The sequence below is a fragment of the Penicillium lagena genome (genome assembly GCF_028827675.1).
Source record: "Penicillium lagena strain IBT 129212 chromosome Unknown utg000007l_segment0_segment0, whole genome shotgun sequence".
Taxonomy (NCBI): Eukaryota; Fungi; Ascomycota; class Eurotiomycetes; order Eurotiales; family Aspergillaceae; genus Penicillium; species Penicillium lagena.
In genome coordinates, this window is record NW_026623228.1 from 1,918,843 (window position 1) to 1,937,359 (window position 18,517).

General features: G+C 48.0%; 6 protein-coding genes across 6 annotated transcripts; 2 read left to right on the forward strand and 4 right to left on the reverse strand.

The window, feature by feature from the left end:
* Positions 1 to 543: 543 nt before the first annotated feature.
* On the forward strand, positions 544 to 2,068 carry N7510_010307 (uncharacterized protein; the record flags this gene model as incomplete). The annotated part of the gene is made up of 2 exons (XM_056982232.1): positions 544 to 735; positions 830 to 2,068. 2 exons carry the CDS (start codon positions 544 to 546, stop codon positions 2,066 to 2,068), a joined length of 1,431 nt encoding a protein of 476 aa, XP_056830068.1.
* A 1,733-nt stretch (positions 2,069 to 3,801) lies between these two features.
* On the forward strand, positions 3,802 to 4,798 carry N7510_010308 (SDR family oxidoreductase; the record flags this gene model as incomplete). The annotated part of the gene is made up of 5 exons (XM_056982233.1): positions 3,802 to 3,864; positions 3,931 to 4,362; positions 4,415 to 4,497; positions 4,551 to 4,694; positions 4,756 to 4,798. 5 exons carry the CDS (start codon positions 3,802 to 3,804, stop codon positions 4,796 to 4,798), a joined length of 765 nt encoding a protein of 254 aa, XP_056830069.1.
* Positions 4,799 to 5,473: 675 nt separating this feature from the next.
* N7510_010309 (flavin-containing monooxygenase) lies at positions 5,474 to 7,459 on the reverse strand (the record flags this gene model as incomplete). Its single annotated transcript, XM_056982234.1, has 5 exons — positions 5,474 to 6,030; positions 6,086 to 6,344; positions 6,398 to 6,761; positions 6,833 to 7,074; positions 7,160 to 7,459. The coding sequence occupies 5 exons, from the start codon at positions 7,457 to 7,459 to the stop codon at positions 5,474 to 5,476; spliced, it is 1,722 nt and encodes a 573-aa protein (XP_056830070.1).
* Positions 7,460 to 8,665: 1,206 nt separating this feature from the next.
* On the reverse strand, positions 8,666 to 9,262 carry N7510_010310 (uncharacterized protein; the record flags this gene model as incomplete). Its single annotated transcript, XM_056982235.1, has 1 exon — positions 8,666 to 9,262. One exon carries the CDS (start codon positions 9,260 to 9,262, stop codon positions 8,666 to 8,668), a length of 597 nt encoding a protein of 198 aa, XP_056830071.1.
* A 761-nt stretch (positions 9,263 to 10,023) lies between these two features.
* N7510_010311 (uncharacterized protein) lies at positions 10,024 to 11,406 on the reverse strand (the record flags this gene model as incomplete). The annotated part of the gene is made up of 3 exons (XM_056982236.1): positions 10,024 to 10,654; positions 10,722 to 10,990; positions 11,056 to 11,406. 3 exons carry the CDS (start codon positions 11,404 to 11,406, stop codon positions 10,024 to 10,026), a joined length of 1,251 nt encoding a protein of 416 aa, XP_056830072.1.
* A 365-nt stretch (positions 11,407 to 11,771) lies between these two features.
* Positions 11,772 to 16,441, reverse strand: N7510_010312 (uncharacterized protein; the record flags this gene model as incomplete). The annotated part of the gene is made up of 3 exons (XM_056982237.1): positions 11,772 to 15,576; positions 15,621 to 16,347; positions 16,405 to 16,441. The coding sequence occupies 3 exons, from the start codon at positions 16,439 to 16,441 to the stop codon at positions 11,772 to 11,774; spliced, it is 4,569 nt and encodes a 1,522-aa protein (XP_056830073.1).
* Positions 16,442 to 18,517: the final 2,076 nt, after the last annotated feature.

The window sequence follows — 18,517 nt, forward strand, 5'->3', positions numbered from 1 at the left end:
TGGATTAATTGAATTAATTATTATATTACCGCTGGGCGAAACTAGCTGGCGGTTAATCACCACTTTAGCAGCAAAATGAATGATGTGTTTATTAGATATTATTGGTTTCTTGGTCTCCAGCTGAGCTGTCCTGGTGTCCGTGCATTCCCTAATACCCTGCCACCCCCCAAGTCTACCGGCGATGTTGTCTTCTCCCGGCTCATACAAAGATGTTCTTATTTCGGTTGAGCCGGTATTTCATGATACCTGCCGCCGGAAATACGTTTCGATATAATCAGCGGATCGTCCCGGTATCCTCCCCCACTTAACAATAGGAGCAAGCGTGCGAATTCGGCAGAGGGAGTCCAAATCGAGAATTTCCAGCTCTTCCATTGGATTCTGTCATGGCTCATTTGCCGAAGTCATGCCTTGAACAGGGGTACTGCCGGATTATTTTAAGCAGTGTCCGAGGTCGCATCTGTTCTCTTGGTAGGCTAAAGCAGAAGTTCCTACACTCTCAATAACCCATCCCCTACCCTTTTTCGTGCATTCCCGTCACCAATAATGCTTCCCCTGGCGCCTATTGCCCTTGCTCTGGGGGCTACATTGCCGCTGGTGTCTGCAAATGGCTTGCCGGAGATCATTTACCGAGATGTCGCGATCCTTGGTGGAGGAGCCTCAGGATCCTATGCCGCCGTTCGCCTTCGTGATGACTTCTACAAGAGCATTGTCTTGATTGAAAAGCAGACTATCCTGGTAGGTCTGAAAATCTTGATTCCGGAAGCTCGTAGTTAAACCATCAACTCTGAGCGGTGGTCAGAGTAGTAACTAATGGAATTTCCATATGTAGGGTGGTATGGTCGACACCTATGTGGACGAGAAGACTGGCGCCACCTTTGACTTTGGTGTCCAAAGCTTCCTCAACGTGAGCGGATCTACGGAATTTTTCGCTCGGTTCAACATTCCAATTACCACCAATTCCAGCAGTATCTCTTCAACTCAGAAATACATTGATTTCAACACTGGCAAAACGGTTGACTTCACAACCCCTGTATACACGAAGGAAAATGCCGCCATCGCCAAGTTCTTCAAGGTGATCAAGCCATGGGAGTCGATGTTGAGTCCCGGCTATTGGAATTTCCCCGAGCCAAAAGATATCCCTGAAGATCTTCTTATCCCCTTTGGCCAATTCCTGACCAAGTATGGTCTTGAGGACAGTACCCCTCTGATCTATGCATCAACTGGTCTCGGATTGGGTAATATGAGTGAAGTTACTACTATGTTTGTCCTGCAGTCCTTCGGCTGGGACATGGCTCGGGCCTTCCTCGGTGAAATGGCCCTGTATACTCCTGCTTCTGGTGGCAACCAGGTCCTTTACGATGCCATTGCTAAAGACCTTGGCGATGATGTGCTTTATTCGAGCACTGTGATTGACAGCCGCCGCACCGAATTTGGCGTTTTCCTTACAGTGCGCAACCACAAGACCCAGAAGGTCACGCTGATCGTCGCTCGCCGACTCTTGATTGCCATCGAGCCAACCCAGTCAAACATGGAGCCTTTGGATCTTACCTCCACTGAATGGGGCGCTCTGTCCAAGTTCACCTATTCCAACGAATTCACTGGTCTGGTCAACAATGCTGTCTTTAACACGAGTTATTATTACTATAACCTGCCATCTGACGCCGCTCCTGACAATCTTCTTGTTTTCCAAGATGAGCCGATGGTCGCAAGTTTTGAATACACTGGTCTTGAGCACCTGTTCCGCGTGATGATCATTGGTAATAAGACTACCAATGCTGCGGAATCCAAGGTTCTAGCACAGGAAAGCTTCAGTAAGCTGCTCAAAGCCGGTCAGTTGTCTGGATCCACACGAGACCAGAAACTCAGTTGGACAGCCTTTTCTACCCATGGTCCCATGCATGCCCGCGTTTCAATTGAAGATATCAAGAGTGGCTTCTTTCAGGACTTGTACCAGCTGCAAGGTTCTCGTTCCACATGGTGGACGGGTGGCGCCTTCTCGGCGAATTTCCAAACTCAGCTGTGGAAATTCGACGAGGTTTTGATCCCTAAAATCTTGGAAGGCCTTTAAACATGAAGTTTTCTCCAATCAGGCGGCCAAACCCGGACGCCTGAGGGTTTCCGACATCGGGGCTACTTCTTGGGAGTTGATCAGCGAACATCTTCTGTATATCCTCGTTTAGATGCTAGAACAGCGAGTAGTTCTACTCTCGTTCAATCCAATTTTCATGAGCTATGACATCTTTTTCTGTATCTGAAAACATCAATGAAATGAATTAAATTTTCTCTCCCCTTGCAGATATCATCCATAAAAAAACGAGATTTACACCGGAGTCCTTAACTTACTGTTCCCGCAACGCCCTCAGCCTTATATTCCACATCGACTTCCTCGCGGTCGAACTATCACATGAGATTCACAACCCGTGTTTGAAATTGTTCGAACTAGGAAGATATGGCAGGCTATCCTTCGACCCATAGGTGATAAGAATCCGAATAAGAAGAGACTGGAATGAAAGAGGAAGGATAGCTGGGTGAGAAACTGAGATGAGGGATATAGCTTCTATTTGTACTTCATTTATTAGGCACAGATCTTTAAACAATGATCAAGGGATTTTTGTTCGGCGCCGCTACTTGCAAGATCAGACCTGAGCCCTCAATTTTCGCGTCATCGAGCTTAATGCGTAATTATTCGGAAGAAGAACGGAAATGGAAGATGGCGGCCTCAAAAAGGGAGCCATAGTGAGACATGAGGGCCATCAAGAAGTGATTCACGAAACAACAGCATGGTGGGGCCCGATTGCTCCTTTGGGTATGGTCTGAGCGAAGACTGGGTGCTCAGTAGATGCCTCTGATCAGTCTCTGAGCAGCTCAGTGAGTCTGAGCCCGGACTGAAATTTACTCAGTGAGCCTGACTCTGAGCGCCCTCATTAAAGCGGCGGCATCTGGAAAAGGAAAGCCCCACCCGGCAGAGGAAATATGGTCCGTATAGTGACCTAAGTATAATGGGGCCAAATCTTGTGTCCGACTTCTGTGCGGGGTTTCCTCTTTCACTGGCTCTGCCACAGGGGTTGTTGCAGTACAGTGACTAGACTATTAGTTAGAAGATAAGAAATTTGTTTGAAATGGCATGCACTCTCTGCCAAATGCTCTATATTAAATATCCCTTTTACACAGCTAGCTGCACTACTTTACAATGACAAAAAAAAAGCAAGGATAAATCTTCCATCCTTGCGGGGCATTGAGGGGTAACATTCCGGGGTAAACAAGAGAGAACAAGAGAGAACAAGTAAAAACGCAGAACGCTTAGCACCTCCGGCATGAAATCCGAAAGAGGGGGTGGATTAGTGTCTTCCCGACTACCGAGACGTCCATACCCGGGACACAGTGACAAGCAAGGGAAAGTCGTGATTGAAAGGGTGGCTAGCCTTAGAAGTTGGTAAAATCTCAAGCAACTCTCCTTTGACGAGAGCAGACTGAAGGTTTTAACTACACAGCTTGGCAAAATACTCCGTAGTAGTATTTAGAATCTAGCTCTGGCAACGCTCAAGGACTAGCACTTAACTGTGCCACTGACGAGTGTCTGCAAAATGTGAGGCCTTGAACGAATGGGAAGGTACGGCAAAGGATTTGATAAATGCTAGGCTTCGGCAAAGAAGGTCTAACCGAACGAACCAGCCTTGTAAGACTTATCAGAGACGCAGCATTAAAACAGCGACTTGATAACCCAAAGACGCAGACCGCGGAGATCTAGGAAGTTCGTTATCTTTATCCAACATCAATTGGTCTCAAGGTTTCTTAAACAAGATGGCAAGTCTTGGTGGAAAAACTATAATTGTCACTGGTGCAGCCTCCGGTTTTGGAAGAGGGGTATGCTTCACGTCACTCCACTACAAAAAGTCAGATAATATAATGTGAGACTGAGACCATATCCAGATTGTCGCCCTGCTTCTATCTCGAGATGCGCGGGTAATCGGAATAGATTTGAAAGAGCCGGATAACGAGGAGAGCAACCCTGCCAAACGGCCAGAACGATACCATTTATTAACAGGCGATGTGACTTCTGAAAAAACATGGCATGCCGCACTCCAGGCTGCTCAGGAACACTTTTCATCAATTCCAGAGACAATTGTCAACTGTGCTGGTTTTGTCTATCTAGGTCAAGCTCCGCATAGTGTACCTTTGGAAGACTTTGACCGTCTTTGGCAAATCAACGTCAAACCGCTTTATCTGGGCGTCAAGCATATTGTGCCCCATTGGATGAGCAACCACATAAGTGGTCATTTTATTACCATAGGCAGCATCAGCTCCCAAAGACCTAGGCCATCCACCGTGTGGTATGGCGCTAGCAAAGGCGCACTTGATACGGTATAAGACACTATGCACTGAACGACTGTTCCAATCTGACAATGCAAAACAGGCAACCGAAGGGCTTGCAGCCGCGTATGCAAAGGATGGTATTCGCTTTAACATTGTTCGCCCATCTATTGGCAACACTGCTATGTAAGAGGCCACGATCTTTCCGCTAGCACAGACGCCCTCGCTAACTTGTACAGGCTTTCTAGAGTTCAAGGCGGAGTGGACACCGAAGAAGGACGAGCAAAACGGCTGGATACAATTCCTCTTGGCCGACTTTGTGAGCCACAGGACGTCGCTCAGATGGTGGCCTTTCTTGCTTCAGATGAGGCAAATTATGTTACGTGAGTGTCGTACTGGCTGCTTTCACGAGTCTGATTTTAACTGAAATTTCCTTTTTCATAGCGGATCTGGATTTAACATAGATGGAGGACGAATGGTGTCTTGATGATTACTACTCTATACCTCACAGAATATTTGTCACTTACACATGGAATTGCCTTTTCTGGGTATTCTTTCTATCTAAAAAAATACTTCATATTAAGGTTGATTTATTTTATTGCCAGTGTAATGGCTTTCCAAGTAAAAGATCTATGACTATTTGAACATTAAGTCTGTAGAACATGGATGGCCACCTTGCGTTAAAGGTCATATATTGGGGGGATTGGGAAATTATGACATGAGAAATTCAAGCATAGATGATACAAATTCGCTAACTTGCGTTTATTGCATCTGAATAAATCGACCGTAATTATATAGAAACTAAGATGAGGCAGTATAGCCTCCACTTTCTTAGGCCAGGGGAATTCTCTGCAGTGAGTCCCAATTGCGTATCGAAAACGGAATAAATACAAACTTGTTGACAGATTGGACATTCTGGTTGTCCAAATAATTACGGATACTTGCTAATGGATGTCTCTTAGCGCCGGCAATGACCGGTAACGAATTGTACTAGCCGGCCCGTTTACCTCGAGTTACACCTGGTACATCAAGCCTACTCAAATAATGGTTTCATTGTTAAAATGCTCAGATCCTTCTCCATACGTATATATATCTCAAGATGGAACGATATCTGCGTTATAGTAGTTCTCTGAAGAAAGCAGAAACGCACTGCCATCAGGATCTACTTTTCAATATACCATGCCAAATCATTGGCATCATCCAACTCATACTCTGTAAACCCATTTCCCATCATTTTGAAACGATTTGGGCTTTGATACTGGATCTCAAAATCTTCTCCACGTATCTCACTCACAAACCGCTTGAAAAGCAGCGCACTGCCGGCAAATGCGGCCGTAACCCGTCCATCAACGCGGCCCTTTTTGTACCAGCTCCTGCAGCCACCTGTCCAAGTCAGGGTTCTCTGGATCTCATCGCCGTATGTAACGAACTCGTCCACAACTTCTTGCTTTGGCGCGACAGCTTTGATATCCTCGGTAGCCATCTTTTTAATCCATTTAATCATATACTCAGCAACCCAGCCGAGTCCTTCGACCAACGAACCATGTCCCACGACGGCATTTGGGCCAGTGAATATAAAGTAGTTGGGGAATTGAGGACATGCAAGCGAAAGATACGACTCTGGTTCGTCCGCCCATTTTTTAGCAAGGCTGGTCTGATCACGACCTATTACTGGATAGTGTGGGCAGTGGGAGACATCAAATCCAGTCGCGCAAACAACTACCGCATAATATGTTAGTGCATGTGCCGGAGAGGCATAGGAAGGAACACTGACTGACATCCACCTCTATAGCTTGGTCATCGGCGGTGTGTACTGTGTGCTCTGTAATATGCGTGATTGGACTTTGGGTAAGATGGACATTTGGTCTCAAGAAAGACTCCAAGTAGCCTTCACCTGGTGTAATGCGTCGGCAGCCCAATTCCCAGTCAGGTATCAGTTTTCTGCAGAGCTCTGGATCATCGCCAAGTTTATTTGACATCTGTTCCTTGGCAAACTCTGTGGCTTCCAGATTTGCAGGCGAACCTTTGACAAACTTGAATGATGGGTTAGGAGTAATTTCAATGTAAGTACGGAAGAACAAAATACCATTCTGAACGCCCTATTGATACGATGGATCAGCTGCTTCCTGTACTCATTATGATACTTTGGATCTTCTGTAAATCGTCGTTTATCTTCTTCGGTATATTCGGGGTTAGGGCTTATATCATCACGACCTAGAAGCTTTGCAGCTGACATTCGTGAGATGACCCAGGTGGGACCGCGTTGAAAGCTGGTTACATCTGTGCCCTCCAGTTTGGCAAGTTGTGGCAATATTTGAATTCCGGATGAGCCGTTACCGATGACAGCAATTCGCTTGTGAGAGTAATCATATGAATGGTCCCATTTGGCTGAATGCACCTTCTTTCCCTTGAAGGATTCGAGTCCCTTGATGTCAGGCCATTTCCAAAGACTGTATTCAGGAATATCCCAGGTCAGTAAATGATGCTCCACAACTAAAGTTGGGATTTGGGTCACTCGTACTTGAGAAACCCTTGCCCTGAAATCAAGACCTCGGCATATTCTTCACGCTGAACTCCGTTATGTTCCACGACAACTTTCCATAGACCCTGCTGTTCCTGCCAGTAGGTTCCGACGACTTTCATATTCAATTCGACATCGCGATCCAAATTCCATTTCTCCACAGTTCGCTTTATGTAGTCATGAATTTCTGGCCCACCGACGTAGAACTTACTCCAGGAAGGATTGGGGTCAAACGGGAATGCCTGGGACCCTGGGTCAGTAATATTCCTGAAAGTAGACTAGCAAAAAAGAGTGATGTATGAGTGCTTCCTAGAGACTGTGACATACGTATATATGGGCTGGCACATCACATTGGACACCAGGATAGGTGTTTACAAGCCATGTTCCTCCTATGTCAGACCGGGCCTCGAATATTTTGTACGTCAGAATGTCCTCCATCTCCGGGTGTTGATGTCGCAGCTTGTGTACGAGTGTTAGACTCGAGTAGCCCGCTCCAATGATAATGGCGCGCAACTTGCGTGGCGAAAAGCTTGGCTGATTATTCAATGGGATCGAGATCTTTGTTCGGTCTGGAACTTCGCCTATCTCCAAGGCATTGTTCTTGTTGAGGTTGGGCGGAGCGTCCATAATCAAGAATCTTGCCGCTTCTCAAACCTAGTTCTCAGACGCCGAAAGTACTGCACGAGAGTATCACAGTGGGGGTTGAAATTGCGATTCAAGATTAACGGAACTCAGTGACTTGGCCTGATTTATAAGACTTGCTGTTAGTCACGAACCTAAAGCTCAACGGAGCAAGAAAGGTCGCATAGTATGTTTTGCCGCTTTAGCCTTGCAATTCCGTCGGCTAAAAAAAAAATGAAATATAAGGCCGATCTATGTAGTAGAATAAGTTCATACTGTGCCCGGCTCTGAAGCCAATGCCGAAAAGCCGACAACCGGCATTGCCGTGGGCGTGGCGGTAAATTTCACCCACACAAGCAAGATACAGTGGTCCTCTGATCAGTTCGCAGTTGAGATCATAGTGATAGTTTTGTTTCATGTATTAATAATCATTGTGTCGCTATTGGAATTGCTTGCAAATATCGGGGAAGCAATTTTCGGGATGATATACCCCAAAGTACGCTACTATTCAGGTATCCTGAGCCGCCAAGACCCTGGCCTTGACTATTCTGAGCTTGGATAAAGCGTCTCGAATATCAAAAATGCGAAACATTTGGCCTTTTAGAGTATTTGAAATCAGATTTTGCGAACAAGGTGACACTTCCCCGGCATATCTTACGATATCGGTCTCGCGCTGCGGCATCCACCGATTTCACGAGGTCCTCGGGATCGACGTCGATGAGATACGCTTTTACTAGGCCTTAGAAAGGGATGTAAGGGATGGTCTGCAAGATGCCTATTAGATTGTGCTGGCTACAGACTTCCAAGTTCTTGAAAGAACCCTGAATATTCTTAGCTTTGCATGGGATTCGAGAGCGACGAACAGCGAAATATTTTATGCAAGTTTTTGGATGGTTTCAAAATCTACCTGCAGTTATTATTGGCAAAAAGAGTTGGAATCGCGATCGGTTGAAGCGCTTTTAATATCTCGTAGGCAAGTATATCATTCCGGAACTTGTCATCCCACTTACTTCGTACTTTTCTATCGCAGTATGGAGTAACAGCCTTTCAGTTTTCCTTTTTGCTTCCTAGCAACGTCAAAAGAAGACCACTACCACACTGCAGAAGAGATATTACTTGCAATTAAGTCCGTAGACCATTTGATATTAGTTATCGGTCCGTATATTTTCATTCTCAATACATTAAGGGCTGTGCATAAGTAGAGGAGTCTGCTTAGAAGAAAGCGGCAGCAGCGATGGCAGCGGCAGCACCCAGCGGAGCAGCAGTGACCAGAGCTCTGTGGGGGCCAGCAGCGGCATCGGGGGTCTCAGTTGCCTGAGGGGAGTTGAACAGAGAGAGGCCTCCAGTGATAGTGATCGGTTTATAGGAGATGTCATCGGTCGGGACAGATATGGTGCTAGTAGTTGACGTAGACACGTCGCCGGAGGTGATAGCGACGGTTGCGATGCACTGAGCGGATTCGGTAGAGTGGGTGAACGAGCATGCGATATCCTCGTTGGCGGTCCCACTAACACCGTAGATATCAAACGGGAAAGTCTGGGCAAAGCTGATTGTGGTCGGCCCAGCGACGATGGTGTAAGGCTCGCGAACGTTGCAATCCGACTTGGGCGCGCCGCTCATACAGGCGACCTTGTAAGTGGTTGCTTCCGCATTGATGGCAACGACACTGCCACCAAGGCTGGCGTATGTTGAGTACGTGACAGGGATATAAGGATTTTCGATAAAGGCCTCGAAAATACTGATGACGGTGGTGCTCTGCGCTGCTGTCAAGGCCGCAAGGGCCGGGACCAAGAGAGACGGGAAATGCATTGTGTGCAGTATTCGACTTGGGTTGGTCTTTGTTCGCGAAATACTTAACAAGCGAGATGCACAGTCCTGGAGAAAACAGAAGAAGTCTGAGTGCCGAGATAGAGAAACAACGTCGTCAACTAAGGAACAGATCCTCTTTTAAGGTCTTACGGATCCGTGGGCACGGACAATTTTGGGCCACAACACTGCCTCTTATTTTTTAAGCCTCAATCTCGTGTTGCGATGACACTATGTCCGCCTCACTCGGTTATCCTTGCGTTTATTGGACTTTTTTCTCCCAGGGAGATGAGCCAAGTCGAGCCAAGTATGCCAAGTATAACGATGTCGATTGATTGGTCGAACAGGAAAACCCAGCAAATGAGATGGCGCTATACGGTGGGCTCCAAATGGCTGCATCCGACTTCTCCAATCGTTTGGTCCAATCGCTTGGCATCGTCGCTGTGGTTATCCAGAATTGAGCATAGTGCGAGTGCTGCTCACGTTCTGGGCAATTCGGCAATTTTAGCCGCTTTTGTTCACCCCATGCATCCAAAAATAAGCCAGGCGGGTAGGCCGGAACAATACTCTGCGACAAAAGATTAGGATTTTTTTTTTATTTAATGGCCTCAAGAATTGAGCGCATATCAGAATCCCTCCAGTAGATGTGCGAATGATCAATTATTTGCTTCAGGACCTTCGAAAAGTAGAAGGCTCGGTGCAGCTGTACCAATATGAAAGAAAGATTTGGGCCGGGTCGGTCCGCCGAAATTGTCCATTCACATTTAGGAATTGGCTCCCCAGCCCGTTGACAATCTCAAATCTTGTCTGGCCTCTCCAATTCCCCGAACAAGTCCCACCACCTGGTCAACAAATCCACCAGCACCTCTGTTGACTCGCTCACGCCGCTCCCGTTCTGCCTCAGAGCCACTCCGTTCCTGGAGACCAAGGAGCTGTTCCGTAGTCCACCCCTGGACGCGTTCCGCATCCATTCTTGTCAGTGTATCGGCCTGTCCACGTCTTCGGCTCCACGCCATTTGTTTGACAGCCGGAGCCCAGAACTCCCCCAGGGTGGGCTCATCCCGACCACGAGCGTAGATTTTGACGAGACCAGAGTCGGCATCACAGTCTAATGAAGCATTCCAGCACGTGTGTACCGTCTCGTACCGCTTCTCCAGGAACCAGATTACAGGCCACGTAATGATCCAGAGCTGGAGGATGACGATTATCCACCAGATGTAGCGGTTTGCGCGCATGCGGTTGATCCAATGCGGAGAATAGATGGTGACGGATTCCTGGGCGACGACAAAATTGAAGTTGATTGAGCCGCGGTAATTGAGAGTGCGGATGTGCGAGTCAAGGACGTTGCGCATGGCCTTCCAACTGAAGCCTTTCAGTTTGCGTTGGAGGGTAAACCTGTACAAATAGCCAGCGGGGTTAGTTAATTGGGGGTTTCGAGGTTTTAAAGAGGAGAGCAGCGTACGATTTGACAGGAGATGGGTCGTTGCAGAATCTATCGCACCACAGCTTCAGTTGAGCCTCATTGGCCGTAGCGGGCTGGTTATTTGCGTCGTCAATTCCGAGGGCTTCATCCGAAGCGAGAAGGGCATCGCTGTCCTCTGAACGAAGAACGCGGGATGAGGGCGCCTTATATGTTCGCGACTTTGCTCTTCCACCGCGATAGGCAGATTTGCAGTCCTCATCATTGAGTACTTCCTCCTCCACCCAATTTATGCTTATTGTCCGGTCGCACTCCCATCCCGTTAGCATGGTCTCCGCTAGATCGAGCTTGAACTCAAAGTCGGTAATGGTGTTACTGCCTTTTTTTTTCCATCATTGGTCGATTCGGTGTGTGAGCCACGGATATAAAGAAGCGGTCGCGGGGGCAGCTTCATCTGCCTGCGGATAGAGTAGAAGAGTCCATCGCTGTTCACTGAGAGGGACGGCGCGAGGGAGATTACCCGCTTAATGTCGGTTCTGGAGTCGGAGTCGGGAAGAATGTAGGCTGAGTCAACGAGATGGAGATGGAGTGGTAGAGGAGCGACCCCGGGGGTAGAGGTCAGAACGGGAGGAATGTCTTCATCAGTGTAAGGAGGTGGCAGGTCGTCTCCTTCGAGGGAATGAAGCGAGTGGGAAGATGCGCGATCGTCTGTGTGGAGGCGGCCCATCGTTATCGATCGCCCAGTTGAAAACACAAGGAGAGAAAACCAGATCAAGGCAAAGACTGAAGAACGAAAACTGAATGCGCTGGAAAGGGTTCAAGGAGAGAAAGTGAGACAAGGAGAGAAGTGAGACAACGAAAGAAGCTGACGGGGACGTTTAGGCGACAACGAACAGAGCCTCGTATCCACTTCGCTAATCTAGATCTGGGGATCTCGCGGAATCTGTCCCGATCGGGATTATCAATCGCTACTAGATGCTTCCCAGTACATTTCTAAGCCTCGTCATCCTCACGCATCCTGGTCATCCTATTAGCTCTTATATCCTATACTATTCCTAATACCTATTTGGTAAAGACGCCTGATGGTGCCGTCTAACTCAAGGATGGGCGCAATACAACAACAAGAGAGTCCTCAGAAGACCTGGCCGAATGGGGCAAGGAAGCCCTGCTATCCTTCTCTTGCTGCTCATCAACATCCGTTTGGTGGTTCTCTTTCCGGTCATCGTCAGCCATGTCCACAACATCACTCGCTTGGTCCTGTATTTTCAGCTTCTTCTGCTGCTCAGACTCAGACTCTTCATCAGAAGATATCGGGTCGTCAGAGAGACCATCTGAGCTCCAACCCCATTTTCTTTGGCCGTCCGCTGGATCCCGAGGTTGAAACTCCATATATCTCTTCTTGAACCTCTCGTTCAAATTCCTCGGCACTGTCTCGCCACTTTCGTCTATTCGCCAGAATTTCCTCTGCATCTTTGGCCAAAGCGTAGTATTTAGACCAGCCCTCAAATCTGAACACTCTCTCTGTAGATCTCGTTCCCCAATCTGAGAAACCTTTTGTGTGGCGGACCAGCCCGAAGGACCGGCGTCATGTAGATAGCGAACTATCTCTCGGTCTCTTCGGGCGGATTGGAATCTCAAAATGTCCACGCTGTCCACTCCATGCGACCATGTCCTTCGGGGAAATACCCGGAGCAGCTCCTCTTTACCCACAAACTGTCCTCCGACGCAGGTCATAAAAAAGTCCCATTCGTCTTTTGCAGCAGCCTGGCGGATTAGTTGAGAGTCGACAATCTCATCGCCAATGAGCTCTCGAGACTCTTTGCAGTATTGGCGGTCTTTGTCTGGATCTTTGATAGACTCCAGTATGCGGCACTTCAGAATCGATGGGTCAAGGTCACTCAATCTGAGGGCATGCTCGAGCAAAAGTGTCATCAGTGGGTAATCTGCGTGAGCGTGGGCAATAAAGAAAGGCGACAGTCCTTGATGGTTCTTTATGTATATATTCGCGCCGTTGTCGATAAGCGTTTCACAGATTTGTGTGCGAGCATATGAATTAAAACTTGGCTGCTCTCGACCTAATTGACACCCTATCAGGAGCGGCGTATTGCCCCTGGCGTCCAAAGCGTCCACTCGAAACCCATACGCCAGCAACACTTCAACAAGGTCTGCTCGACAAACCGATGCCGCTTTGTGAACAGCGATCCTGGTCTCTTGAGAGTACACATGACAGGGATCATCAGTACTGAGACCCGGTCCGAAGGCCTTGTGCAAGTAAAGCTTCAATGCCGCGGGCTCGCCACTTTGAGCCGCAAAATGTAACGCTTTCACCTTGGTCTCCCAGGGCAGTGTGGCTAGCACCGTGTGAATTTGGAACTTGTTCAGAATGATAGCACTGGGCCAGGAGAGAGCCATATGGAAGGGCGATGAGCCATGTTCGTCCTCAATAAAAGGGTCAGCTCCATTCTCAAACAACATGGAGACCAAATCCGAACGACCCGTGTCCATTGCTACGAGAAGTGGGGTGCGACCATGACTATCTTTTGCGTTGACTTCGACGCCCGCCTTCAAAAGTATCTCTGTCATCGAAATGGACTTTCTCCGAACGGCACAATGCAGCGGGGCTCCAATTCCATTATCACTGAACCTCAAATTGGCTCCACCTTCAATAAGCGCGTGCAGGACTTCGTCTGTACTTTGGCTTGTGGCTGCATGGACAGGAGTAAAGCCCAGGTCGTCCTTATGGTTGATATCGGCACCATGCAAAAGCAGGGCCTTGACAATACCTGCACTGCGACAGAAGAATAGGGGAGTCTGCCCTCTACCATCCGTGTCGTGGCAGGTAGAGCCACGACCAAGAAGGAAATTTATTATGCGAGCCGATGTACCCTTAGCTGCAGCATGTATTGGCCGAACCGAGGAACTGTCTGGTCTGTTGATTGCCGTTGGGTCGAGGCTGAGAAAGGACTCCAAGATCTGGACCGACTCATTGCTGTCGCGAATTGAACACATTTGAACGGCAAAATGCAGCGGGTATGTAAACATTTCATTTGTTCCTGGTTGGCTGAGCCTTTGGGCCGCAAGTTCAGGATAGTACTCCAAGATAATATCCACGGCATCGACATCATCGAGATCAATTGCCTGCGTGATGGCACTTCTACCCTCGGGAGATGACTGAGTCAACGCCTCCATTGGTAGCAGTTCAATCGTTTCTCGAAGTTTCTGTCTGAAGCTGCTACCATGTATTGCGAGCCGCTCGGCATTGGTCATCAAGCTCAAGGCACAGGCAACGGGAAACCGACCTAAAGAAGGAGTGAGGTATAATCTACTGGTAGTAATCTTTCTCTCCCTAAACGCTGCATGCCACATCAACTTGACCATTTCTGGGAAGTGGTATCGTATAGCAAGGTGAATGGGGGTCAGTGTTGAAACTGAATTCCCATCATCATCAGCAAAGGCAGCCGCTGTCGGGTCGGCCTTCAATTCCAGCAAACTTTTCACAGAACTAATGCTGCCCGAGGCTACTGCAGTAGCTAGTGGAACACCATATATTTGGAATGGCCACTGAGGGTGAAGTGTGGTTTTCTGGATGATAGCACTGTTCAGTGCCAGCTTGAGGTCATCACGACGGTCTGCATTGCGAAGCTGCTCTAGCACTTCAAACAAACTAGCCTCGTCGAGGCAGAACAGCCAATGCAGAAGACATGCGTCTGAGGCATCGCGAGCAACAGGCACTCCTTCCTGTAGTAATCGTTTCACAATGGCCCCATGACCGTAATGGGCTGCTTGCACCAGTAAACATTCCCTCGTATTCATCTCTTTTAATTTCTCGCCAAAAATGGGGAGTAGAAGGTTGACCAATTCAATATCACCCTGCTGTATGGCAATTTCTAGGAGGCTGTAACGCTCAGAAGATGGGTTCAAGGAGAGTGAGATGGTCGTAATATCATCCTGGTCTACGCCCACAAGAGTGCCTCCGTTAACAAAAGCATCTCGCATGGCGAGGTAATCTGTGAATTTGGTGACCGATTCGCCATTCTGCACAGAGATTGTGGAGGACTGTTCACTCCGTCCCAGAACACGAAAGCCTGAGGCCAAAGACTCGCTATAGGTTTTGTGGCAACCAACAGTACTCTCGGAGAATCCATCGGATATTCGAACACCCAAAGTACGGGCCAGCAAGTGCCCCGACTCGTTGGCCTTATCGAGAAAATGTGCAGCCTTGGTCAAATCTTTTGATGTTCCAAAAGCATTCACGTAGCATAGCATCGTCTGGAACGCAGTAGATCCGTTGTTTTTCGGGGTCTCAGACTGTTGGGCCACTGTTTCGAAATCCTGCAGCAGCTGTTGCTGCTGCTCCCAGATGATATAAGGACCTCCATCCCTGCTGAAGATTGCATATCGGATGTCTCCAGATAAAGTGTAGGTCGCTAGACTTGATTGAAGAGAATGCCCGCCTGGAACGCTATTCCAAAATCCAATTATTGGCATCCGACTTAGATCTGATATTCGTTTGGAGGGATCGGTTTGTAGTGTGCCGTTCAGCAGGGGCTTCAGGAATCCTTTCTCGAACCCAATACCTGGAATCTTCATGTTGGTCAGATATTCAACCGCAAGGCCCTTCAGATGATAAAGGTCGAAGGCGCCAAAGTCATTTTGATCATCTTTAGCGGCGAAGACTTCATCATGGGGCTTGAAGTTCGCAGACGAAGGTGTCGACATTGTGTATGAGGGAGGGCGTCGGTAAGCAGGATCTTCCCGCCAGCTGCGTTTGAAATAGACTTGCCCATCTGCTAATATTTCCCACACACAGAGGCCGAATGCCCACATATCGCATTTATGAAGTTGCTCAACCGGAATCGGCTGATTCTTCTGATCAGCCACTTCTGGCGCATTGTATCTGCACGGTTAGCTGTCGTCATTTTCAAAATCTGGGTCACTCACAGGGCTGTCCCAAAGTATCGTGTTCTCTTTTCTGGTGCCGAGCTCTCGAGAATGGAATGCCCAAAGTCAGACACTTTCGCAATCGACATGGACGGACGATCCAGTGTAACAGAAACCACCACATTATCAGCTTTCAAGTCACCATGCACAATCCCACATTTATGCAGCGCTATGAGTCCTGCTCCTATATCCCCCATGAGGATCAGTTTGGTTCGAATCGACCGTGGGCGTTCTTTCATAAACTCCCTTACTGAGCCACCAGTGGCAAACTCAAGTGAAATAAAGGGCGAGAGCCGTTGTTTTTCCACGGACCATCCATATCCTAAAAGACTTAAGATGTTGGGATGATGGGCGAGTGGTGGATGGCACATAATCAAGATCTCACGGAGAACCGAATGTAAGCGCCGCTGGAAATGTTGATGTTCAGATCCCTTCCCTTCTTCCTTCAGTCGGATGCGCTTAATGGCGACTACGGCCCCTTCATACTTGCATTGTGAGACGGAAAAGGTCTCCCCAGCAGCTACAAACCGAGCATCCTCCAGCCCCTCGGTGCGAAACTTTTTTAGCTTCAGCTGTTGTACCGTACGAAGCAGGCTTTCGAGGCTGTTCATAGCATCGGTATCCACGTTTTCACTAAAGCCGAGGCCATCTGCGGTGGACACTCGGGTTCTTGAAAGAGATGTAGTCCATGTCAAAACATCATTTTCCAGAGCATTTGCCGATTGGCCTGCAGTCCCGTAAGCTCGGATAGCAGAGTGTTGAGTGACCCGCGGAGCCTACATACACTGAACCCAGTCATCATTGAGAGTGGTAGCCGACATGGCAACTGTCTGGACAAAGCTCCCCAAGCTCCCCAAGCCTTTCTGAAATCAAATAAGAAAGCCCCAGGCAAGCTTCAGGGTTCTGCCAACTGGCCAAACTTTCCACGGGGTGTCATAAGCCTTCCGTAGTCTGGAGGAAGATGAACGATGAACTGTAAACTGTGCAATGTTGGAGATGGGGGCCTGATATGTGTCAGCAGGAACCCTTGCTGATTTGGTGCCTCAGGCGAACAAATCCCATTGATTCAACATTTGCTCATTGAGCCTGCATTCAAAATCCTTCTCATCAATCACCGCATGAATATCTACACGCGGGCACATTTAGGCGTACTGTCATGGTTCCATGACGCACCTCTCCCAAACACAGCCCTGACACTTCTCCCAGATTTCAATCCTGGCATCATTTCCATCATCCCGCCCAACAATGGGTTCCTATTCCCACAAGTGACAATACGAGTAATAGCCCTGGCAACCATACAAATCCGCCTCGAATCAGTGATGGGCCACGGGATCTAGTGCACCTGACATGGAACATTGGTGCAGGATCGGCCTGCGCGTGAGAACGCGCTACAGACATCGTCACATATATCACCCAAGAGAATCCGAAGGTCGATAGTATTTTCCTCCAGGGGATTTCAAAGTGGGTTTTGCGGCAAATTTTGATGGATGACCGCATTGTTGATCTTGGTTTCCAAACGAGAGCAACGATGGGGCATGGAGCACACGGCCCTTTTTATGTAATAAAGGGTTTGCACCGTCCTATGAAGCAAGTAACACTGTTCCAGGGCCTATCTGGAAGACACTCTATGTCAGTCGCTCTGGCAGAGATGTACTCTGTTGTGATATCTTTTCCCCTTCTTTTCATGAATCCTCTGGCTGGATAAAGCTGCACTGGTCGGACTGAAAGCTCACATCATCAAAATTTTGACGCCAAAATGATTAGGCGAATTGGGGAAACAACAGAACGGTCAAACTGACGCGGATACGTCCAAATCCAGCTGACTCAACATGCAGAAGGCGCCCCATTCTGGAGTGATCACCACGGTCTGCTTTGCTCCTTCGGTCTAGCTGATGAATGGTGGATTTTCGTTGCCTCTATTTCTCAACTCTGTTGTTGTGCTTTTGCATGAGGCTTTCGGCGCTTTTAGCTACCAAACAACTAATTATGCTTGATACTAATTACTATCAAGCTTTATAATGTTTACTGCGGTTTAAATTTGGTTCTTCCTCTTTGCTATGCAAACTGCGCAAAAGTCTGTAGATTGAGTTAGGGAGGCCCCTCGCAGGTGTGAGTTTGGTATGTCGTGGATAGAACCTATGTCTATATACAATAATGGAGAGAATCAACCTAATAAACATATTGCCCTCACGGCCGACCACCGTTAATAGCCACGGCTAAACTGAGGCCGGTTATTCACGGGCGCATACACTAGTTCGAGGTCAAAACGTTCTGATTGGTCTGGCCGGAACCAAACCGGCCTCGTGGAGCCTTATCTAACCAATTATAGTTAGAACCTGGACGATCTGTCTTGGCACGGGAGGCAATATAGAGAGGCCTGACATCAACGACTTGAGACGGAGCTACAGATATACTGTTGTGAAAGGAGTGGGATGTGTTAAAATACCTTTTACAGAGTCAATGAGCTGTGCTGTTTGGCATTAATCCATCTCCGAGGACTAAATCGCAGATAAATCACAGATGTCGCATCACTTACCCAGCACTCGATCGGGCCTAGTGCGTCCCTTTGACTAATCTATGTTCTCCTTCACTGGGGATCTATATAGACCATCTGCGAGTACAGATAGTTGCCCTATGGAGGCTGGGAACGTCCATTTTATCCCATTATCCTCATAGTGGCCCCTAGCATAATCACTGCACAGTCAAATTTCCTGATGTCACGGATCCGCGCCATCTTGTGGGCTGTTTCGTAATAGTATAGGCGAGGCCGGAATAAAAACCGTCGCCTGAGTATTATAAGAACGTGGTTCTCACCCGCCCAAAAGCTGAAGTTTTGTTCTCCTTTTCATCCTTAACTTGCCTGGAAACCAAAATCTTGCCCTTTTGGCCCATTTCCC